The following is a 23237-nucleotide window of genomic DNA, read 5'->3' on the forward strand; positions in this document are numbered from 1 at the left end:
AAGCATCTCAGAGGTAGGATATAGGCCTCTCTCAGAGAGTTTATTAATATAACTTATAAGAGTTTTGGCTTGCTGGCTGTTGAGTAATCGCTGGTTTTCATATTGATTCTCTTTTGAATGCATAACACCCCGGTGGCGCCTTGAGAGTGTTGTACAATCAACACCGAATCTTTTGGCTACTTCCGCATATTTAAATGATTCTCCTGGATCTAGGGATTTTAAAAAAGCAAGCGCCTCATCAATTGAACCCATATTGACGGAGTTGTGATGGTTTGAAGTTGAAGTCAAAAAGTCGGTGTATATAGAAATCCGTGCGGCAGGTGGGGACGTGCGTCAGGTGATCAAGTACGGTATTTCTTATCCATAATTCGGGATGTTTCTATGCCAAGGGACAAATGCCTAAATTGTCAGCATATATACTTGTGGAGTAATATTAATTGTTATTACAGTGAATTGTTAAAGCTTAGAAAAATTATTGTTTCCTTCTATTTTCAATTCAATTTAGCTTTGTTTCACCTTAGGGTTGTTGGAAAATTAAAGGAGTATAACCGGTGACACCGGTATCCGGTCAGATTATAACAGAAGTCATGGTAAAAATGGACGAAGGACTGGACCAAAAATTGAATCTCCATTACTATTCCCGGATGAGTTTTGTCGCCAAACTCCTGCCACAGTTAACTCAGGCGAATACAGGAGGCGAAACAAGCCCTTCGAGTGCATATCTCTCGCGCGTGATCTCGATGCTTTAGGTATAGGATGCAACAAAATTCCTCACCAAGCTGGGACTCCAACAGCCACTCCAAAAGCGTGCAAAATTACTATTTCCCACCTTTTCTTATAAAATCAGAATTTTCACAGGATGCTATGTATTTGCCCAATAGCAAATTCGCGACCTTGCGCACTTTACTTCCAGTCATGATCATGTATAAACAGCAGTAGTGGACCCATTAGGAGCCGCAATAAGGCCTAGCCATCAAGATGCCACATATCACGTCTTCCATTATACACTGGTGGAATAGCCGGAGGGCTACGTAAGTACACACTGTCCAGTTATGCACTCGATACATATCTATTTGCACACACAAAGGCGATTATCTGATTATTTCTGCGCTTCTTTCTCTGACTCGATATTGTACTCTAATCTGCAGCACTCACTAGTATTAAATAAACATGGTATTAAAATTTCACTTTTCTTCGCCACTTCTAATAATGTATTTGTAGACATTGCAGCCCAGAAAAGCTTGTATCAAGTTGTGTCCAGCTTTGGGTAGGCTATATCAAACATATTTACTTTATTATTTGTACAAAAATCAATGTAACTGATTCATTTGCGAATTGCGCAAATAATTAATGATATTTGAACTGATCATCCTGGAAACCCCAAGGCGGACAATATCTAGACGAAGTAATGCCCACTTTAAAGAAGAGTGAAAATAGAAAAGTTCTCATTTGTATTTAAACTATTTGTTGGGTGCTTGGGGATTCGCTGTTGCGCAACCACAGCTATCGACCACATTATTGCTCTCCTACTTCTCCACGCCGTCTATTAGACAATTCTGTTGGGATCCTGACGCGCTTCTTCGATAAGCTCATGGGGCTTCCTGAAAGTCATTCCAGAGAAGAATTTCTGCCGATGAGCCTCGACCTTCTTGGGGTCCAGGGAACAGGCTCGTAGAGGAACAATGAGTTTGTAATGAGACATTAAGACATCCACCTCATTATTTGATGACTGAATCGTATGTAGTATCTGGCCTAAGCCAATATGCTGGATATCCTTCATTTCCTCGTACTGTTGTTGCACCAACTTAGCAAGCTCATTCCATGTGGTTTTCTCGCCGGAAATGTAAGTATATGGTTCCCATGAGGACTTGCTGATGAGAAGAGCTAGGGCTCTTGCCAAGTCGCGGGCTGCAGTAACGTCCACTGGATCATTCCCAGTGCCGGGAATGGTAATCTTTTTGGATGTGATATCAATGGGAAACGCTTCCCCGGCATCCGTAAGGTATCGATTTTGTTGAGGTACAACGTAATCCACCAGCCATCCAACACTGACTAGCGTCCATTCGATCTCCTTTTGATCCTGCAGAGCCTTTCGAATAGGATCTCGAGTCAGATAATAAAAGAGAGGAACATCAGGATATCTCTCAAGGTCACCCCCATATTCCGAGGGAATGAATCGTTTGCATCGTGGACTGGCCTGACAAGCTTTGATAAGGTTGAGGTGGACGTCGATAAACTCTTCGGTGTACGATAGAATCATAGAGATAAGCACGTCGCAGTCCAGTATGGCGTCGGTTAGTGAAGAAACCGAATAATCAGTTACCACCTGAGTAACCCGGTTCCAATTCTGGAAGACTTCTTTGTTTGTACGGCTGAGTAGGACCACTTCGTGTCCATACTTCGGAAACTCATCGCAAATATATCTGGCCATTGCACCAGAGCCAGCCACAGCAACGCGCATTTTGAAAGACTTTGTTTTAACAAGCAAAGAGCCGCTGTGTGTGCAGAAGTAAAGGAGTTCAAAGGGAAAGCGGGCATGTGGAGGTAATTATATGCGTCCTTTCACACGGACCTCAAAACTTACAAATCAAAACTTATAAATCAAAGCTTTCCATCAGATACATGATCTCAGTTAAGGCTACCGAACGCAGCATTTTTCCGTCATACTTTCAACATCTAGCAATGTCCACCATTTTCGGACTCCGCGGGCTCCATACCCTGAATGGCACATGATTACTGTACTGTCATTGGCCGGTTTTGCGTCATCGTTGTGAGATTACTAGGAGTCGATCAGTCATGATTTATAATCTACTGATTAATAACCTCGTAGCAGGAGAGTGTCGGTGCCTGGGATTACATGTCAGACTAGGCAGCACAATGTGTATGGCTGCCGGTGAGGTTCTAGCTAGCAGGGGCTGCGAACACCAGCATCCCATTTATTCCCAGCTGCAGGTGACTGAGCTAAGGACTGAACGTGAGTGGACTGCCCGCGGATGAAGTTTCGAGATATGACAGAATATGATGTGTTGCCATCTTGGGACCTTGACTAGAATTTATACATTTCAATGGTGAGTATATCCAAGATGAGCGATCATAAAATTGAGGGGAACGATTGAAACGAATGGATAGGCTTCTATACGCCCTGAGCGCTCCTTAGTTTCTCTTCTTTCCACGTGAGTTCACAGTTGAACACTACCCCGAGGAGTTTTACCGTGTTCGAGGGCTTGATAGTTCTGCCTTGTATAGTAATTTGGTCTTTTGCTTTCTCGCTCTTCTTTCTCGTGATGTGGATGAGCTCCGTTTTCTCCGTGGGAAAGCAGGATCCAGTCTGGCGGGGCCATGCTTTGATCCGGGGAATATCTTCTTTCTGGGCTTTTCTTAGGTTTCCTTCTGTTGATCGACCTGCCCTCTATCGGAAGTAATCGTCGATGAAAGCAGACGCGCCTCTGTGGAAGCCGACTGGTTAGTCCACGAAATCGGAGTTGAAGAATACAAAGAGGATCGGTGACAGAGGGGATCCTTGCGCTAGTCCAACATTCCGTAAAGGTGCCATTGATGTCTCAAAGTCATCGAATCCAATACAGGCTGTCCGTTCCTCCATAAAGCTGCTGATCCATTGTCAGGCTATTGTGGGGATCACTTTCGCTGTTAGGCGGGCTTCCAGGCTCCCCTTATTCACCCCATTTAAGGTCCCTTTTAGGTGCGTCAATCATGGTCCGACAACTAGTATTTACTACAGAGACCCAGATGGAACATGCTTGAAACGCAGATTGACAACTATGACACGGTGGAGGATGCGATCAAATTTATGACGGCGGCCGAATTTGCCGAGAATCCCATCGGGACGGATTTCGATGTGGAAGTGATGGTCACGGCCATTCAAAATGGTTTGGATGAGTCTGTTTTGAAAAAGCGCAAGGAAATTGGTCGTCGAGGTATGCCCGATTTGGCGAGTATGTGAAGGGTCGGGTACTTTTGTGGACGTGATGCCAGCGGCAATACTTTGTCTAAGAATATAGGAATTCTTTATCCTTTGGTGCTTCACCCTCTATTTCACAGACAGCATACTAGTACTGAACATGTCCAATAGAATCAGACGATTGATTGAAATCTCGCGGGCTTTTACGATCGGGCTATGGCGAGTTGTGGCTGCATAATTCCGATCTCGTACAAATAGTTACTAATTTGGCTCGTCAGTATTCTGTGCACAATGGTGCTATCAAAGCAGCGAGTAGGGGAACATGTTGACCTAAACGAACAGTACAGTATTGAAATGTCAATCATTGGAGTATGGATAAATGCTCATGATCCTTCGTGGCCTTGTGCTTGGTGAACTAAAGTAGGACATTGCCTGGTGATTCCCTTGGCTTTTGTTCTAAGAACAAACATAGGGAGTTCGATACCATAGTTATATACAGAGTAGATCGATCCTATCCAGGATATTCACTTAACGGGGCAATCAATCGGACGATGAGCCACTCCTATGAGTATAGAAGAAACAAGCCTTTTCACTTCGCCTTTGGTTTATTACTATATAGTCCTCTGCATCTATTCAACCAACACATACGACCATAGGGTGTGGAGAACAGGGCTTCCCGTCCGCTCAGCCGTACTTAAGCCACACGCCGGGAGGTTAGTAGTTGGGTGGGTGACCACCAGCGAATCCCTCCTGTTGTATGTTTTTGTTTTTTTGTATTTCCCAATTATTCATTGGGTATATGCTAAATCCAGGGAGAGTATAAGAGCGATGAGTGAGAGTTTGGTGAGAACATCGCCGCCTATTAAGGTGAGTTGGGGTAAGAAGGTGAACATTGACTAAGATGAAAAATCCCGGCCCAACCCATGATTGAACAAGTCTAGATGCTATAAAGAAGGAAAAAAGGTAGATTAGGCAAATACGAATCGACTTACATAGCAGGCGCCTATCACACAGTGTACTAGCTACTGACGGGATAAATTCATTTTTCGCCCTCCTGCCCTGGTTGGTCTCCGTGCTCCTCCTCCCTGAGGCAATGAAAGCCTCCAACAATATTATATACAGTATCTCAATCCTCCTACCCACTTTTCCACATCAACTCTCCATGCCCATAATCTACTCATCTCTCGCATAAGGCCGCATAGTCGGTCCCTCCCACTTATGCCGTCCCCTTACAATCCAATCCCCACAAGCAAACAACATCACAAAGCCCAGCACCGGCCCCGCATAATTCATATTTTCCGCTGTCACCGGCAATGTGGCCGGAAACGGTAAGAAGATCGCAAAATATGTAGCGAACAGAATGGCCAGCAGATTCATGGGGAGACCCCACTTGCCCAGTGTAAAGGTGCCTTGGGGGATATCTTGTGGCGCGGTGAGCCGCTTGAACACGAGTAGGACGAGGGGGATAAGGTAGGAGATGTAGAGGCCCAGTGTGCTGAGAGAGAGGATAGCATTGAATGCCGCGGTGGAGCCGATTTGGATGAAGGAGAGAGCGAAGATACATGAGGCGACGAGGAAGAGAGCACGGAGGGGGATCTTGTAGGTTGGGTCGACGCGCGCGAAGAAGTTGGAGAAGGGGAGACCGTTATCGCGCGCGAATGCCCAGGTCAGGCGGGTTACGGAGGCGAGACCGTTGAAGAGGGCGATCCAGCCGGGGAGCATGCCCATCGCCATCAGCACGTACGTTGCTGCTTTAGAGCCGGTGGCTTGGTAGGCGATTGTGATGATGGGGTAGCCCGTGGGGCTGAGGACGGCTTCAGTGTAGTCGCCCATGCAGTAGAGGATGGCGATAAGGTAGGCGAAGGCAAGGGTTCCATTGATCATGGTGCCATAGATCATAGAGCGAGGGACGACAACCTTGGCGTTTTTGACTTCTTCGGCCATGTGGATTACACCATCGACGCCTGTTGACATGGATTAGACTATTGGTATGGCTAGATGTGAAGAAGAAGATAGGGAGGCTCCTACCGGCTAAGGGAGTAATGACACCAAGAAGACCGATGGAGAATACAGCACCCGAGTCTTTCCAACCACTTAGGCCGCCGACAAAGGTGTCCCATACAAACGAGTCCGGGTTTCGCGGAGCGAGAATCACGAAGACTGCAATGGTGACGGGCAAGAAGACAACGTGCATGATACCCGCAGCGACTTCAATTCCTCCCAGGACGCGACGCCCGAAGATATTGATAATAATCGGGATGATCGCAACGGCCCACATGAGCAGCGTCCCGCGCCATCGGACCAGTTCATAGTCAGGATGCGCCAGCACCACCAGGCCCTGGATTTGGGTTCCGATAAAATACGGAGCGATGCAGACAAGAGCGGACCATGAGAAGACGGTGACCCAACCTGGATGTCATCAGCAATTGGCATAAAGAAAGAATTAACGCAACCTTAAGCTCACCTTGGAAGAAACTAATAAATCGGCGACCGCGAGGCGCAAGGAAGTAACTCCAGTGATATTGAGCACCGGCAGTGGGGTGCCTGTCAAGATCAAGGTCAGCACCATTCTATTGGGAAGTGGCCCATGCACATACAGAGACGCAAGCTCTGCCAGAGAGCATGCGATAGCCAGATTTCCGAGGGTACTCAAGATGATCCCATAGACAATCGCTGCAGGGCCGCCGTTGTACAACCCTGATTGCAAACTGCCACCAGCAGATTCCCATGTCGCAAGTAGACAGGCGGAAAAGGCGACGGAGGAGAAGAAGTTAAGATATCGCTGTGAAGTTATTAGAGTCAGTGCAGAACAGTTGGGCCGTGTGATTGTACCTCCAATTGTTGTTTCTGGCGCATTGTAGCGCTCTCATAGCCCCCATTTCCACTTCCTACTAGTCCTGATCGCACAAGGCTTTCGCTCTTCATTTCTATCTCTTCCTGCATTTTGGAGTACGAAGAATCTCTTCTTTTGCCTACGTAGGACACAGAGACAAAAGGTGGGAGAAGAAAGGCCGACAGGAAATAGGCCAGTCTCCTGGCCGAGTCGACGGCAAAAAAGGACTTTCGACTCTCTTTGCCTTCTCATTTCCATTCTTGGGGCTAGACAGGGATATTGATTGCACAATGAATGCGAAACGAATGGTTATGAGCTCGGGCTGCGCCTTAGTGCGCGGCGTTCAAACGGTCTGGTCGCTTCGGCGCACACCCTTGTCGTTCGCATATTTAGTCGTCAGGCCGGTGGCAGTTAGTGCTTGATCTGAACTATCCGGACATCAGGATCGGAACAAATTCAATGGCACGGCCCTTGTCTAGTGGGGCACCGGTTCCTTTCTAGTGGCCTTTGCTTCCGCCCTCCATGATTCTAGACCACTGGGACAATGCTATTGTCGGAAAAATCTGGCCTGACACGCTTCGTATTTCTGATTTAGCCGATGCAGTCAACTGGCACATTGGATTCCTTGCACAAATGAGATGCGATGGTGCCACGCCAATAGGCAGGGTCGTAAATTCCCAATAGAAGAAGCTTTAGTGACCAGGATGGAAAAAATCAGATTTGATTATATGTCGGCACCCCTTCTCTCCGAGTAGGTCTCCAACTTGAAGAGCATCTCATGGCGCGATGGCTGACCAAAAGGACGCCTTCCAGGTCCTGTCAAGTGATAATCGCGGTGCAAGCATCACCTTGACCTCAGTCTCCCTCTTGATCGTGGCCATTATCTTCGTGGCCGCCAAGTTCGGGTCTGCGATCTACTTCAAGCAGCGACGGACCGCTGTCAATACTCCCATTTGGGTGGCTTTGATTCTTGCCATCATTCAAGTTGTTCTTTTACAGAAGGCTGTGGACCATGGATTGGGAAAGCACCAAGACGGACTTGGCGATGGCGATATCCAGGCCTGGAGCAAATTCGCATATGCTGCGCATATTCTGCGGATCGTTGTCATGTCGCTTTCGAAGATGTCGACTATTCTGCTGATTTGGAGGTTAACGCCGACCAAGAGCCTACGTCGTATCTGTGCTGGTACCGCTGGGATCGTCATGGGGTGGTCGATCTTCGCGGTGTTGGGGATAGCATTCCAATGTGAGATGTCTGGTCCATGGTTGTACTCGCCCGGGCGATGTGCTGGGGAGGTCAGTATATATATACCAAAAGCTCGTCCGTAATTGTCTTGACAGCCTACTTAGTCTGGCAACAGGGTGCCATATTCTACCCGATGGCGGTCCTCAACATCCTCACGGAGGTCATCATCGTCGTCCTACCCTTCATCATGATGCGCAACGTCCAGATGGCCTGGCACAAGCGAGTGAAGATCCTGTGCTCCTTCTCCGCGCGTTTAAGGTACGACTCAGTTAACTCGAACAATTTAGCACCAATTTAAACCGCCAATGCAACTAATCCTCACAGTATCGTGGGACTCGGAATTGTCGACCTCACCCTCCTCCCCTCCTTCCGCCACTCAACCGACGTATCCTGTCCGTGAGGCTCCGTTCCAATTTCAAATATACCGCGAAAGGAAATCTAACAAGTATCTATCTAGGGGACATTGTGAACTGGGAAATAATCGCCCAGACCATGATGCTCACCACCGTGATAATCGCCTGTGTCCCAACCCTCTACCACATTTTCGCCGGCCTGCACTCGGGCCTAACCACGACCCAAATCCCCGATGGCATCGGCCTCGAACTTCCGCAGACCAAGGCAAGCGGGTATATGCACCAGTCTTCCTCTGGGGCAAGTCAGTCACACTCGCGGTCTCGGTCGCGCGGACGCTCGAGGAAGAATGGGCGGTCGATGTTCCATGAGCGGAATACGGATGTGCTGGTTACCACGGAGGTTACAACAGGTGGGGATCTGGGTCACGGTGAGGGCGATAGACAGTCAAGTTCGAGTGAGGGGGCAGAAAGTACTAGGCATTTGACCCACGATATGGAGGGGAAGGGGGGTGTGCTTAGGACGGTGGATGTCACGGTGAGTGTTGAGAAACAGGATCATCGGGATAGACTTTGAGGGGGTCATAGAGTAGATGAATGTCGATCGTAGTTCAGCTTATTCTTTGCATCTTCCAGTGAGGACGTCTCAGTCGCATCTGCTTAGCATCGTAGGCCCTCCAAGGCTCCAACCAGCTTGCTAGACGTATACTTTGGGGCATTGCAGGTGTTGATCTCTCGTTTTCAAGATACAAGTGTCAAAGTGAGGGATTCAACGCGATCAGCTGTGGTACTACTGGCATAGCGTGAAAAACCGTCTGTCCTTCTTTTGCCCTATTAACCTAGGACTCGAAATAAAATCCACGCAACGCTCGCTAACTCCAGCCCTCAGACCACTCCGAGTCAAACACAATAGTGACCGTTCTCCGCCCGGAAGGGTGTATAAAGACATTCCGATCGATTACTATCAAGCTGTAGGATATTGGCTGATTATCCCGAGTTACATAACCGGACAGCCCTGCCAAGGTCTTACCGTAGAGGCTTTTCTCTTGGTTAATCCCTCTAAACCCACAGCACTTAGGCTAAACCCCGCCCTAGTGGTTTTTCTAAGATATTAATTATATATTGCTTCTCTTCGCCTAGGCCCTCGCGCATTCCTGCGACAAGCCAACGGCATCGCACTATTATATAGGTAATTAAATCTCTTTATGAGGTACCACTATATCATCTGCTAATGATAGGTAATACTTGAGACGAAGCTCTGCACCGCTTTACATAATTTAGTCCTGCGGTATTTTACCGCTTCTCAAAATCAAAGGGTTGGTTCTATGTCCAGGCACTATGACCGCTAAATTTAGAACTCCCACCCCACGAACTTGAGGCATCGCAACCTCTAGATTTAGAGCCAAGTCTGGATATTTACACCACGACTACTACTACTACTTAGTAATTAGTCATCCCATTCTATTATATACTAGCGTATTTTAAGGCCCTACTCGGCCACTACTGTACGATATAGATAAGAATAAGAACTAACTAATAAAGGCTACGAGTGCGTGGCAGCTGTGGCTTAAGGTGAAACACCGTTAAAGAATTGTCGGTTGGACGTAAGTTAGATTCGCTAGTCCGCCGTAGGCTTTAGCAGGTACCATCGGACTATATATAATTTGAGTCTAGAGCTAGGTTGCATGGACAATCAATGAATATATAATACACGTGTGTTATGGGTTGTTGGATTGCACCATGGCCAATTTTTCTAATACTTAAATTCAATCTATTGGTAATTTCCATTGAAAGCATATCTAGCCTTGATTGTATTACAGACTTTCCCCACGGTGTAAAGAGTGTTATTCCATTGGCTCTTTGAGCTGAAAGTGGATTTTCAATTTCTCATACAACACTAATAAGCTTCTATTTACTTGCTCAACCATCTAACCAGATCTTGTACAGTCGGACATTGCAGAAAAATGGACGCCTGAACATCAATACCTAGCTCTGCGCGTATCTTAGCCGACAGTGCCAGGGACATTAGAGAATCCACACCCAACTCAGCAAAGGCGGCATCGCCTTTCAAATCGTCCAGATCCAGCCCGGTTTCCTCCGAAATCAGCGCGAGGCACGCTGTTGCTTGTGGATTTTGGCTTTGATCTTGTCCACCCTCTACAGGCTGGACTTGCTGCATGACTACTGCTGCCGGCGCTGGGGTTTGTGTGTTTCGTGAGATGCCAACCTGACCTTGGTGTTGCGAGTGAGCTACTCTAGAGATAGGTGCCGTCAACTTCTCAGGCTTTTGGAAAATGGGGGCCGGGACTGGCTGAGATTTGTAGTACTCGCCGTTGCTTTGGTATGTGGCGGAATGAGTCTCGGCAGATTGGTTTCGCTTCTTGCTAGCCCCAATCGGAGGAAACAACACCGGCATCAAAGCGCGAGGAACAGCTTTGAACTTAACACCTGCACACACGCCCACGAGCTTGTCACCACGGTGCAGATATATATCTCCTGCATATGCGCCTGGTTCACCGACGACCGGAAACATCCGGACAAAATTGCGATACGTGACACCAGGGCCAGGCTCAAGGCGTTCCAGCAGCCGGAAGTGACGCCACCCCGGGGTGATGTAAAAGAAATCACGAGATGATCCAGCGATCTTGCCATCGCTTTGAACACCAAAGGAATTCATGACGAAGCCGGCAAGCTGGAAAGCGCTGTCGATCCAGTGAGGTGGAGTGTGCCAAGTGCCATGTTGGTCATTGTCCAGGACGACGTCAGCCGTTGCTTCCAGAGTGTCCTCGGAGAGTGCTACGCGCTGCATCCCACGATATCGTGTGCCATAGTCCACCACGTTTGCAAAGAGTTGATACGCGACACTCTGTGAAAAGTGGCTCACCTTGCTTTTGTCTGCGCTGTTGTCGCCGCCGCCTGTAATCTTTTCCCAAAGCGAATTGGCTCTTGCAGCAACTAAGTGTGAAGTCACCTGCCATTGTTCTTGCCAGGCTTGCGCGTGTTCGTAGCAGACAGTTGCAGTGGCGAATGCCTTCTCTGTATTACGAGTCCCGTCTGGGCTTGCTGCGTACAGTCGTACAGCCGTCTGCTTTTGCGACATGTTCAATACTCCTTCGATTTGAATGAATTGGGATGCCCGTGGGTCAAGCACCTGGGCTTCGTTTACTTCCATGTTTTTGACGTCCATGTGAGGTGTACCGTCGTCTGGTAGCATTTTCCTGTATAAATATTCACCAACGGTGAGAGTGATATCCGCCCAAATACTCTGTGCAAGATGCAGTTAGAAATTGAATCCAGAAAAGGAAACAATATTATAATCAGAAAGTCAGAGGGTGGGATGACATACTCCAGTCACAACACTCCTCCCGTTTAACTTATGCCCCTCTGCTGCGCCCCGGAGGTCGGGGTGATGCAAGTTGGAGAGTGCCTTCATCTGTCCTATAGACTCGCCATATTCCTCAGAAATGATTTGTTGGACAGAAGACGTGAAGAAAGCCGAAACAGCGACTGGACTGTTATTCTTGTTGCTTTGTCCAGCATTGGCTTTGTCTAGCGTCCACGAACCCTCGTATGGGATCCAGTAGTTTTTGTAGTTCCATTGATAGGAGTCGAGGTGCAGTAGACGGGCGGGATTCTCTCTGAGATCAAAATACTCATTCCATGCAACAGGGAACCCTAGGCAGTGTAGTGCTGCAAGACTTCCTGTAAATGTCGACAGCGTATCGTCACCACGGCGAAGTGACGCAAAAGTCTGTGTTGCTCCCTTTCCATAATGATTGCTTGCGAAGGTGGTACAAACTGGGTGAGGCCCAATATCGATCCAGACGGTCTTGTCATTTACCACGCCATCTGATATAGCAGCGTGAAGAGCAGCTACAAAATCAACAGGTTCCCGTGTCGCACGGGCCAGATACTTCCCATCAATAACGTGGTCCTCGGCAAGGCACTGTCCAAGAAGTGGAGAGATAATTGGGATCGCAGGGGCCTTGAATGTAACATACTGAGCCGCATTCTCGAAGTCATCTAGGATGGGTGACATTTGTTCGCTGTGGAAAGCGAACGGTATATCGAGGAGAACACATTTCAGTCCTGCACCCTGCAGCATGTCACGCAGGGAAGCCATATCATCTCGCAGGCCGCTAACAACAATGTCGGTCAACCCGTTCACACATGATACTTCAAAACGATACTGTTTCTCACTCTCACGGCACAATTCTTCTATGCGATCGACCGAGGCACCGCGAACTGACAACATAGCATGGCTCCCAGGCTCGCAGACGGCTAACATGAGTTCAGCTCGTTTACCCACCAAGAATAGAGCGTCTGCGACAGACAAGACTCCAGCTGCGACCAGCGCAGCGTATTCTCCGAGGCTGTGGCCGATAACTACGCTGGGCTTGATACCAAGTAGTCCCCAATACTGCACCAAGGCAATCTGGATAACTACCAGGGCGAGCTGAGTAACTAGTGGACTCTCGACTGACTGTGTCGGAGAGGTTGTACTTGTGTTGCTATCGCTCAAGGCCACAACGTCATGGCTTGCCTCGCTGCCTGGGGTAGGTTCCATTTGTGAAGATCTGGCGGAGCCGATACTCGCTGCATCGCCGGCGACGGTGGCTAGTATCGTGGGGAAACCTAGGCGTCTAACGATCCGATCGAGTTGGAGCACCTGGTCGCGGAACAAAGGTGCTTTTTCGAACAGCTGCGCTGCAGCGCCGTGATAGAGACAGCCCTGACCGGAGAAAGCAAATACGATAGTCCTTTTAGTGGCTGTAGCGACATGCTTTGCATGCGCATCGACATCATTGGCGGCAGCCTCCAGAAAGGACTGTAGCTGTGATATGGTAGAAGCAGAGGTGGCAATGCGGATATGATGGTGTATCCGCCGAGCACTCGTTGTATAGGCAATATCTCTGAGTTCCGTCACTTTATGGGTATTCAGATAGCCGAGCAAAGCCCTGATGTTGGCCCGAAGTGAAGCTTTGCTTTTGGCTGAGATGCAGACCACTTCGCTGCTAGCAACAGCTTGTCGCGAATGATCCTGGTCTATGTCAATATGTTGCAATGGGGCATCCTCGAGTAGTAGCGTTGTATTGCCGCCATGGGCACCAAAGCTATTCACGATAGAGTATCGCTTCTTAAAGGCCGCAGTTGGAAGCCATGGGTGATTCTCGGTGAGTATCCCGGCGTTGCGGTTGGCAAGGTTTTGAGCCACGACAGGGTTCATGGCCGTTTGGATGCCAATGTGACGGGGGATCATATTGTTGCGGTACATCAACAGAACCTTGATCAGGGAGGCAATACCCGCAGCAGCTTCGCCATGCCCAATATTAGACTTGACGGCGCCCAGATGAAGGCGCTTGTCGGGGTGTAACCGCCGACCAGAAGGTGCGAAGAAGTCAAGTACCGACTCGGACTCAACGGCATCCCCGACCTAAATTTATAACGAGACGCCAGGGTCAGCTTCATGTTTCAGGGAAGGCCATCCCATTGACATAGTGGGGGCAGACAAACCTGGGTTCCTGTGCCGTGAAGTTCGACAAAGCTAACGTCTAGAGGACTAACACCCGCCTTGTCCATCACCTGGCGATAATTCTCTCTCTGGGCTGCGGCATGTGGTTGAGTAATGGAAATACTTTCTGCTGAATGATTTGTAGCACCAGCTACGATAGATGCCAAAATGACGTCGTTATCAGCCAAGGCATCGTCGAGTCGTTTAATCACGACCGAGCCGACACCATCTGCACGGCAGTAGCCGTCGGCTCCAATATCCCACACCTTACACTGACCAGTCTTTGACAAGAAGTGCCCCTTGCTCAGCATGCAGTAGATATCTGGACTCGTCTTGAAAGAGTTTTCACGTTAGTACTGTGGGAAATCTCATCGTCCGTCTATTTGGAGAGGATCAACTCTGGCCACTTACAATGACGTTCAGGCCTCCAGCCACTACGGTATCAGCCTCGCCAGCCCACAGCGCCGAACAAGCAGCCTGAACCGCAGCTAATCCGCTGGAGCATGCAGTGTCAATGTTGAAACTCGGCCCTTGGAAATTGAAGAAATAATTGATGCGGCCGTTACCAAAACCTCTTTCCGTCCCAGGAATGCCGTACGTGCCAATCTTCTGGCCTGCGTTGACCTCGCGGTAGTCGTCGCTAGCCTGGCCATAATACGTGCCAACCCGTGATAAGTGAGAGGACGGCGTGCGGTTAGGGACGAAGCCGGCCATCTCGAGCGCCTCGTATGCTGTCACAAGTGCCAAGCGTTGCATCGGGTCTGTCTGCTCGGCCTGTTTGAAGAGTTGTGTGCGTAGTTAGATTATTAGATACAGGAACGATTAACAGGTTCAGGTTACTATCTTACCTCGCGTGGGGACATATTGAAGAATCCTGCGTCAAAATAGCCTGGGTGGTCTATGAAGTTACCAAATCGGGTTCCAACTGTATTGTCCTTTTCACCGGTAGGATCGAAATGAGCATCTAGATCAAACCTGTCTGGAGGTACAGTAGTGTGCGTATCCACTCCGTTAACGAGCAGCTCCCAGAATCGCTCAGGGGTATCTGCACCTCCCGGCATACGACAGGACATGCCAACGACAGCTAGCTTTGAGTTTTGCGGTGGCCGTGGGCTATGATGGAGTTGATCAAATATGTCGCGCATAGCCCAGTCAACCAAACACCGGCGGCTCACATCAACAGTTGAGAGTTTATTGGTAACGTTGGCGATGATGGTATCTGACATGAGGGATGCACTGTAATGAAATATCTGACATGATAGCCCATTCGGTCGTGGGTCGCGAGAAAGTTGAGTCACAACGCCACTTCCGACCTTGTCGAAATACAGGGGCTTGGTTAAAGCCTCGGTGCAGATGGTTTCTATCAAGTGGTATGCATCTGAACAGAAAAATGGTGAGCCCGTGAATGGGGATACCAATGGCACTAGCATAGAACGAGTGCCCCATCTCTCCCAGACCTCCGCCGTTTCAAGGATGGCGCGCACATCGTCGTCATCGTACACGTTTGGAACATGACAGAGGCCTCCTGCGATGGGCAACGCCGAGTGCCTTGAAGAACGAAGGATCTCTGACTGGCGGAAGAGTTGCTTGAGACGGGTGGGAGGACCTGTGATTCCAACGGAGGTATTATCAACGTGACTAATACTCACGCCAGTCAGCGGCATTACATTTGTACCAATACTTTCCGACTCCTCTAGGTGATTGAACCGGTCAAGTTCTTCCCGGATTGTGTCTGCCGGTACACCTATCACGACCGTAGCCCAGCTAGCTGACGTAGCTTGCTCTGTCACGGTAGTCTCAAGTGTCTGAGAAACGCGCTGTACATGAACGCAAAATGCAAAAGCGGTCCGCACGCTTTCAGTGCCGTATGAGACGAGGTCAGATAGGGACTCCGAAACGGCCACTGCTGCTGCTGAAAATAAGCCAACGCTTATTCCTACCAAGCATGCCGGACGGTGGTATGAAATTTGATGTGTCTCATAATGTCTGTATGTATTTCAAGTGGCATGTTAGCTCAAAAATATGTCACGCGTTTACTACCGGATAAACAGTAGCAGTAGTTGGGAAACAGAGAATAGCGACTCACCCTATTAGCATAGCTATCTCATAGATGCAGAGGAAGGCACCGTCCCAAGCACCACTTAGGGGGCTGCTCTTGATCTCATCCCAGTGCGAGGACAGCGTAACCACATCGTGGAATGGTGGTACAGAATCTCTTAATGGCCGTGGTAGCTTCTGAACCTCCGTTCTAAGAACCAAGGCACAGTCCTGCAAGAAGCGAGCAAGGTGCGGATAGCCCGGTAGCATGGCATATCTATGCAACCTCCGTATCAGGTCTTGGACTTCGCCATTGGGAAGCTCATGGCTGAAAAGAATAAAATCGTCAGGTATTTCGGCGTCCATGTCGACTTTGGCATGGCTGGGGCTTGATGAGCGTGATTCGGAAGGAGTAATAGTGGTGTTTTCAATCATTGTGTAAGTTTTGCAAGTGTCTTTCGTCTCTTAAGAAAACGAAGGTCTAGAGAACAGTGTTGAGTCAAGTAGAACAATCAAGCCTAACCGGATTTGAAAGCCATTTGAAGAATAAATCATCCACAGATCGAACACCGGTAACGTGGCGTCTAGCCTTGGTGTGGGCCATTAACGGCCAATGCTATAGAATTGATGCACCTCGTATCACTATCCATAACATTAAGTTTCTATTCTAAACATAGAACAACTGCTACTGGCTCGGACTCGTCTACATGGATTCCAGCTGACTTCTCGTTTCTCGGGAAGTGGCTTGACTTAGGGTAGACAGAGTAAGCCGGAGTATCGCCTTGCATGGAGTCAACATAGGTCGGAATCCGACTCGGAGAATTATATGACAGAGTCATTGAGGGAATGTTTATACCTAATTGTTCAAGTTCAGCTGTGGCAGTCTTTATTCGAAAGGGAAATGCCTTGCGGCGCCATATGGTTGAACCCGTATCACCATTCTGACTCAAATAGAGAGAGCCTCTGAGAAAGCTCTCAGCCATCAGCTGCAGCCGCTACAAATTTGCAAACTTCGAATACTCAACCAAAGGAAACTGAACCGTTCCTATTGATAGAAATTCTAGAAAAACGTAAATAGAAAAACTCGCAGGAATATACATGGATGCATGGGTATTACAAAACTATCATGTTTGTATCCAAGCAACAACATTACTCATTCTCGCAAGAAGTAGCAGAAACATGAAATTCTTTCTTAAATTGGTTGACCCGTTGCAAACCAATGCCTAGTATTATCCGGCCCAATTAATCTAGAACCAACCTTGCCTTGCTCTAGCAACATGTATAAAACCTGATTCAACAGGGGCCCAACAGCTGAATCAAACGTTGCGCTATCCTTGGAGACTTCTCCGTAGATGAGACCGCCTATGTCAGCTGTGGATAGGCCCTGCACTGTGTCCATCCCACTGCCATGTTCATCATTGCGGCTACTACCAGAGTCGCTAGCGCCTCTTGCATCGCCACTGTTGATGCCCCTGACAATGCTTGCGCTGCTCGCATTACGGGATGTAGAAGACGAAGAAGCTTGCCGAGCCAGCACGGTGTATATCTGTCTTTCTCTTGAGATTCTTTGCGCGATATACTTTGCAATTGTTTGGGGCAGGTTAGATATCACTTCTCCGTGGCCGGGATACCCGACGGCACACCTTAGGCTTGCCATCAGACGAAGGCTAGCTGTGTAGGCTTCCAGATCCTCAGCTACACTGTAGCCATGGCCTAACACGTTGTCACCGGTGAATAGTGCATTTTCCTCTTCCAATACGAAGCACATATGATCAACAGTGTGCCCAGGCGTCAGGACTGCCCTGAGAGTCGCACCTTGCGTTGGAAAGGTTTGCCCGTTTACGATGTCTAGCTGATCCTGGCCAGGCCTGTGCTTGTATACTTTTATGTCGGAATCATGAACAAGGAGATCGGCTATCCCGCCAGTATGGTCCTTGTGCCAATGTGTGATAAGGACATGAGAAATAGAGATGTCATGGTCTTCGAGATATCTGGTCACACTCAGTGCCCATTGCGGAGCTCCCTATTAACGATGGTTATTACGTTGCTGGGCGTGAAAACGAAAATGACATAATATAAAATAATCACTGAGTGAATAGAAAATGGTAGTGTATATCTGGATTTATTCCTAGGTGGGCTAAGGTAGGAGCGAGACACACACGAACAAATGAATAGTGGTGGTGGGTAAAGGCCTTACCTCTCCAGTGTCAATGAGTATTCTAGTGCTTCCAGTACCAACTAGGTATGTGTTGGTGCCCTGTAGCTGCATGCTTCCAGGATTGCATCCAAGGAAGCGCACAACGCAGCCAGACAAGCCATCGTCAATTTCTGGAAGTACAGGTAGCTTGCTTCGTTGTGCTTCTAGGTAGCCAGCCCAGAAGGGCGAGGAGTAAAACCCGTCAGGCATAGTAGTTGAGGGCATTCATACGTCAGTGATAGAGAAGATAGATTCACAATTATTGACAAAAAATTTACTTGACAAAAATTATTGCTGTATACGCTGGTGACAAAGGTTGGTCGCCTTACGGGGGGGAGGGGTGTAAGCTGGGCTGTGTTGAGAAAGCCAAGGAGTTACCCGCCTAGTGGCTGAAAGTCGGGTTCCGAGAGTCAGCAGCCTACCTTTGCCCTAAAACAATCCCCCCGAAAAAAAAAAGCCCCCGGGAGCATCCCGATGTCCGAACGGATGCCAATGGCCGATATAGTTTCAGAATCCATAATATCTGTAAACTACTCGTCGTGCAAGGCAACATTTGGATTTTATATATATCTTCACTTCGTCCAAGCTATATTGTACAAATCTAACATAGATACTTATCCATCACACCAAACAAACATTGCAACATTACAACATTAAAACACATCAAGAATAGCAAAAGAATCTCTAAACTTGTTTTTATCAACATGACGAACGTTCCGGAAAACTGCAAGGTGCTGGTCATCGGTGGTGGGCCAGCTGGCTCATATGCCGCCTCGGCTCTTGCGCGGGAGGGAATCGACGTGGTCCTTCTCGAGGCAGAGAAGTTTCCTAGGTAAGTTCCCAGAACTTGAGCGCGATGAATGTCTTTAATCTTGATTTTTTCTGTATTCTCACACGTGCCCTAGATACCATATCGGCGAAAGCATGCTGCCGTCGATGCGACACTTTCTGAAGTTTATTGACGCCTACGAGAAGTGGGATGCACATGGCTTTAACGTAAAGGTGAGTAGCGAAAGTCCTCAACCCTTTATCGAAGCTGCAAGAACATTGGTTACTGACATCCAGAGCAGAACGGAGGTGCCTTCCGTCTCAACTGGTCCAGACCTGAAACATGTAAGTCTCCGCCGGTCATTGAATAGACACGAGCTCAATTACCACGGTTGAGAGTATACTAACGATCAACTCCGTCTTTTTAGACACGGATTTCATCTCAGCCGGTGGACCTGGAGGTTACGCCTGGAATGTCATCAGGTCCGAGGCAGACGAGCTGCTGTTCAAGCATGCAGCTGAATGTGGCGTGAAGACATTTGACGAAACCAAGGTGGCATCAATCGAGTTTGCTCCCTCGTCCGGAGATGGGCATCCCCTTGGCCGTCCCATATCTGCTACTTGGACTCGCAAGGACGGGACCTCTGGCACTCTTTCCATGGATTACATTGTGGATGCCTCGGGTAGAAATGGTCTTATTAGCACTAAGTATCTCAAGAATCGGTCCTTCAACAAGGGGCTGAAGAATGTTGCCAGTTGGGGATACTGGAGGGGAGGTGGTGTCCACGGTGTCGGTACACACAAAGAGGGTGCTCCATATTTCGAAGCACTCAAAGGTACGACACAGCTATAACTTCCATGTCGCACCCTGAGGGGATATAATGCTAACGTATGACTCAACAGATGCTAGTGGATGGGTATGGTTTATCCCTCTGCACAACGGCACCCATTCAGTAGGTGTTGTGCAAAACCAAGAGATGGCTACTGAGAAGAAGCGAAAAATGGCCGAACCTTCCTCCAAGGGTTTCTACCTGGAGTCTCTAGAGTTTGTCCCCGGCATCAAAGAACTGCTTTCCAACGCGGAGCTCGTATCGGAGGTCAAGTCGGCTTCTGACTGGTCATACAGCGCTTCCAGCTATGCCTTCCCTGGTGTGCGCATTGCTGGAGATGCTGGATCCTTCATTGACCCCTTCTTCTCTTCTGGTGTTCACTTGGCTCTCTCGGGAGGTTTGTCAGCAGCAACCACTATCGCAGCAGCCATTCGTGGTGACTGCGATGAGACCGTTGCAGCGTCGTGGCACGACAAGAAGACATCCGAAAGCTACACACGCTTCCTCTTGGTTGTGTCTAGTGCATTGAAGCAGATCCGGTCTCAAGACGAGCCCGTAATCAGTGATTTTGACGAGGATAGCTTTGAAAGAGCCTTTGATCTCTTCAGACCCAGTACGTGCAATTTTATATAATGATCCAACGCTGAAAGCGATGATTCTAACGGTGTAACATCTAGTTATCCAGGGGCAGGCTGATGCCGACGCCAAGGGCAAGCTGACCCAAGCAGAGATGTCCAAGACGGTCGAATTTTGCTTCAGAGCATTTGCGCATGTCTCATTTGAGGAGAAAGAGGCTCTCGTGAAGAAGCTTAAGTCACTCGGCCATGATGGAGATGCTAACGATGAGAACAATCGCAAGGCTCTCGATGAACTTGAGAAGCATCTGACACCAGAGGAGCAGGCAATCTTAAAAACGTTGAAGGGACGGCGCATGGTCCGCCCCGAGGATTCGCTCAACATTGACAATTTCACTGTAGACGCCATCGACGGTCTCGCCCCTCGTTTGGAGAAGGGAAACCTCGGACTGTCCGCAGCGAAGAAAGCAGAGATTAAATACACAACTCATGATGCACTTTCCTTCCTCAATGGTGAAGCAAGAGCAGCCAAGAAGACACTTTGCAACGACCATGCTGAGACCAATGGAAACCACACAACTAATGGTCATTCACAGACCAATGGTGATATCCAGACGAATGGCCACGTCCACACCAATGGCCAACCCCAGAACAATGGTCATATCGAGACCAATTGCCATACCAATGGCCACGCCCACACCAATGGAAACCATTCGACCAACGGCCATAGTGAGGCAAATGGACATAGCAATGTCGAGGAGCGCTCCGTCAAAAGCTGCATGGCAGACCTCATGGCAGCCGAGAAAAGCTCTTCGCAGACGCCATTTGATGAAGCCACTAGGCACCGTTTGATCTCTTCGCTGCACCAATCAGCCGAGGACCTTGAGACTCCATTCGACACAGTGGTGCGATATGTTGATGCAGTAAGTAAAAGGAAAAATAGCAGATGCAGCTGCATCTGGATTCACCAGGTTATGTATACTAATGAAGCTCTGAAATTAGGGTCGACAAACGGCGATGGTTTGCATAGGGGGGGACCTTGGAATCTTCAAGTCCCTTGTGGAGAGCAAAAAGCCATTGTCAGCCAAAGAGCTGGCGAAGGCTACTATGGCCGACCCGCTACTCGTCAGTCGCATCATGCGATACATGGTCGCCAGTCGTCTGGTTGGAGAGACAGGGCCTGACCAGTACGTGGCCAGCAAGAAAACGCACGTCTTTGCCGACCCGCGCATTGAGCATCCCATACGATTTTTCCACGCCGTCAGCAACCCTGCGTTTCACGCTCTGCCTGAATTCCTCAGGGAGACGGGATATCGGAATGAAACCCACGGTAGTGCGTTTCAAAAGGGTCTCGGCACGGAGCTGGAGCCTTATCCCTGGCTTAAGCAGCATCCGGATGTTTTGAAGAACTTTCAGGCTGCCATGCGACTTACCAGAGACGCCAACGGTGTGGATATGATCCCCTTTGACCAGTCTGTGAGCAGTGGGCATGACGGTGCCATGTTTGTGGATATTGGCGGCAATACTGGTCATCAGGCTGCGGAAGTGCTGTCCAAGTACCCGGAGCTAGCGGACCGAGTGATCGTCCAGGATCGCGGTGAAGTGATCAAAAGCGCCCCCGATATCAAAGGCATTCAGTGGATGGAGCACGACTTTTTCAAAATCCAGCCCGTAAAGGGAGCAAAGTATTACTATCTTCGAGCCGTTCTTCACAACTGGGACGATACCACCACGGTGCAGATACTCGCCAACATTGTGCCTGCCATGTCGGCTGATTCCCTAGTGGCGATTGATGAAGTGGTGGTGCCGGACGAGAACGCTCATGTGTGGCCTGCCGGGCTTGATCTCCAAATGTATTCTTTGTTCAGTACGACGGAACGGACGGCATCGCAGTGGGATGCCATTCTAGACAAAGCAGGGCTGCGTGCTGTGGCGGTCAAGAAGTATGCGCCGGTCATGCAAAGCTCTGTGATTTTTGCGGCTGCCAAGTAACTGGCTTTGTGTATTTAGTAAGGAGTTTAGGCGCAATACAGTACCAGATCTGCAGTTGATATAGAGCACAGCGTTTAACCATTTGTAATCCGCGTACTTACTTATCTGGTAGTTCAAACTAGATATGGAGTGTCTTTGTCTATATGTATGGTTCAAGGCAGGTATCATAGTCTTACTTCCACAGCTACTGTTTCCTTCTCATCTTTATGCTCAGTTTGTGTGTAGGTCTCCAACGGTTGGATGTTTTGTGAATGAAGCCATACTTCGATCTAGTCTACACGGCCATTGAGGGAACAGTTTGCTCATGGGGTTACCACTAGATCTACTGTGACAGGGGATCAGAAACAACCAATTGTTCTTACAACCCAGCACCCAGTAATGTAACTGTATAGTTATTATTTTACTAATACTACAGCCTTGCACAAATAGTTCTATTAGGAAAGTGTCATAAAAATGTCATAATTTCATGAAATCTTTCATTTCCTAAGATAAATCATAGATAAATAGTTTAAAAGAGACAGAAGTTGACCTTGCTACTAATAGTAGAGAACATCTATGTGTAGATTTTATTTATTAATTATATTGTTCCAAATACGTATCCATATGGAGACTGAACGCCCTACAACAGGCAGTAAAAGAGTTACTCAAAACGTCCATGGCGCGTTGCAGACCTTGAATGTGGCTAGTTTAACTTGAGAAATCAGGACCAATATGATTGGTTCGGTTACGAGTTCTAATATTAGCGTGAATTATGTGAATTATGTGGTGTGCTGGCTTTTCTTTCGTCCCTTGCTGTTGACCTCGTATTTGGTGATCCATGATCTGCGTGCCCTGTTCTTTGTTCCTGTTGGCCCAAGATCCACATCGGAACTTGTGGATGTTTTCGGCGGGTTTTTTGATGAACTCTTGAAGTAAATGAAGAGCTCCATTTCTAGGCTCCCGAGGCATCTGCCTGTTGGTATGTGGATACTGGTGGAT

At 48.4% G+C, this 23237-nt stretch overlaps 7 protein-coding genes across 7 annotated transcripts; 3 read left to right on the forward strand and 4 right to left on the reverse strand.

Annotated features, from left to right (window-relative positions):
• Nucleotides 1-1546: 1546 nt before the first annotated feature.
• Nucleotides 1547-2461, reverse strand: BDV27DRAFT_164150 (uncharacterized protein; the record flags this gene model as incomplete). Its single annotated transcript, XM_032073653.1, has 1 exon — nt 1547-2461. The coding sequence occupies one exon, from the start codon at nt 2459-2461 to the stop codon at nt 1547-1549; it is 915 nt and encodes a 304-aa protein (XP_031920909.1).
• A 1293-nt stretch (nt 2462-3754) lies between these two features.
• Nucleotides 3755-4104, forward strand: BDV27DRAFT_164151 (uncharacterized protein; the record flags this gene model as incomplete). The annotated part of the gene is made up of 2 exons (XM_032073654.1): nt 3755-3953; nt 4091-4104. The coding sequence occupies 2 exons, from the start codon at nt 3755-3757 to the stop codon at nt 4102-4104; spliced, it is 213 nt and encodes a 70-aa protein (XP_031920910.1).
• A 792-nt stretch (nt 4105-4896) lies between these two features.
• BDV27DRAFT_78404 (putative GABA permease) lies at nt 4897-7114 on the reverse strand. Its single transcript, XM_032077580.1, has 5 exons — nt 6752-7114; nt 6517-6701; nt 6384-6463; nt 5948-6328; nt 4897-5883 (listed from the first exon to the last, which is right to left on the reverse strand). The coding sequence occupies exons 1-5, from the start codon at nt 6860-6862 to the stop codon at nt 5093-5095; spliced, it is 1548 nt and encodes a 515-aa protein (XP_031920911.1). The 5' UTR covers nt 6863-7114; the 3' UTR covers nt 4897-5092.
• Nucleotides 7115-7538: 424 nt separating this feature from the next.
• BDV27DRAFT_164153 (uncharacterized protein) lies at nt 7539-8925 on the forward strand (the record flags this gene model as incomplete). Its single annotated transcript, XM_032073655.1, has 4 exons — nt 7539-8048; nt 8114-8256; nt 8323-8390; nt 8456-8925. The coding sequence occupies 4 exons, from the start codon at nt 7539-7541 to the stop codon at nt 8923-8925; spliced, it is 1191 nt and encodes a 396-aa protein (XP_031920912.1).
• Nucleotides 8926-10205: 1280 nt separating this feature from the next.
• On the reverse strand, nt 10206-16332 carry nscA (non-reducing polyketide synthase nscA; the record flags this gene model as incomplete). The annotated part of the gene is made up of 6 exons (XM_032075179.1): nt 10206-11613; nt 11695-13782; nt 13863-14192; nt 14272-14634; nt 14709-15846; nt 15947-16332. The coding sequence occupies 6 exons, from the start codon at nt 16330-16332 to the stop codon at nt 10261-10263; spliced, it is 5658 nt and encodes a 1885-aa protein (XP_031920913.1). The 3' UTR covers nt 10206-10260.
• Nucleotides 16333-17069: 737 nt separating this feature from the next.
• BDV27DRAFT_170003 (beta-lactamase-like protein) lies at nt 17070-18404 on the reverse strand. The gene is made up of 2 exons (XM_032075180.1): nt 18095-18404; nt 17070-17920 (listed from the first exon to the last, which is right to left on the reverse strand). Exons 1-2 carry the CDS (start codon nt 18317-18319, stop codon nt 17090-17092), a joined length of 1056 nt encoding a protein of 351 aa, XP_031920914.1. The 5' UTR covers nt 18320-18404; the 3' UTR covers nt 17070-17089.
• A 394-nt stretch (nt 18405-18798) lies between these two features.
• BDV27DRAFT_150994 (NAD(P)/FAD-dependent oxidoreductase) lies at nt 18799-20826 on the forward strand (the record flags this gene model as incomplete). Its single annotated transcript, XM_032071308.1, has 7 exons — nt 18799-18926; nt 19000-19096; nt 19165-19207; nt 19291-19698; nt 19766-20305; nt 20370-20718; nt 20787-20826. The coding sequence occupies 7 exons, from the start codon at nt 18799-18801 to the stop codon at nt 20824-20826; spliced, it is 1605 nt and encodes a 534-aa protein (XP_031920915.1).
• Nucleotides 20827-23237: the final 2411 nt, after the last annotated feature.

This window comes from Aspergillus caelatus (assembly GCF_009193585.1).
Source record: "Aspergillus caelatus strain CBS 763.97 unplaced genomic scaffold BDV27scaffold_395, whole genome shotgun sequence".
Classification (NCBI taxonomy): Eukaryota; Fungi; Ascomycota; class Eurotiomycetes; order Eurotiales; family Aspergillaceae; genus Aspergillus; species Aspergillus caelatus.

What these genes read in the sequence shown, in the direction of transcription:
- BDV27DRAFT_78404 (XM_032077580.1), bottom strand. Translation starts at nt 6,862, where the DNA reads ATGCAGGAAGAGATAGAAATGAAGAGCGAAAGCCTTGTGCGATCAGGA. An exon ending in CTGGCAGAGCTTGCGTCTCT is followed by an intron (nt 6,464 to 6,516) that starts GTATGTGCATGG and finishes TGATCTTGACAG; the next exon opens with GCACCCCACTGCCGGTGCTC. An exon ending in TGTCATTACTCCCTTAGCCG is followed by an intron (nt 5,884 to 5,947) that starts GTAGGAGCCTCC and finishes CCATGTCAACAG; the next exon opens with GCGTCGATGGTGTAATCCAC.
- BDV27DRAFT_170003 (XM_032075180.1), bottom strand. Translation starts at nt 18,319, where the DNA reads ATGCCCTCAACTACTATGCCTGACGGGTTTTACTCCTCGCCCTTCTGG. An exon ending in TACTCATTGACACTGGAGAG is followed by an intron (nt 17,921 to 18,094) that starts GTAAGGCCTTTA and finishes CATCGTTAATAG; the next exon opens with GGAGCTCCGCAATGGGCACT.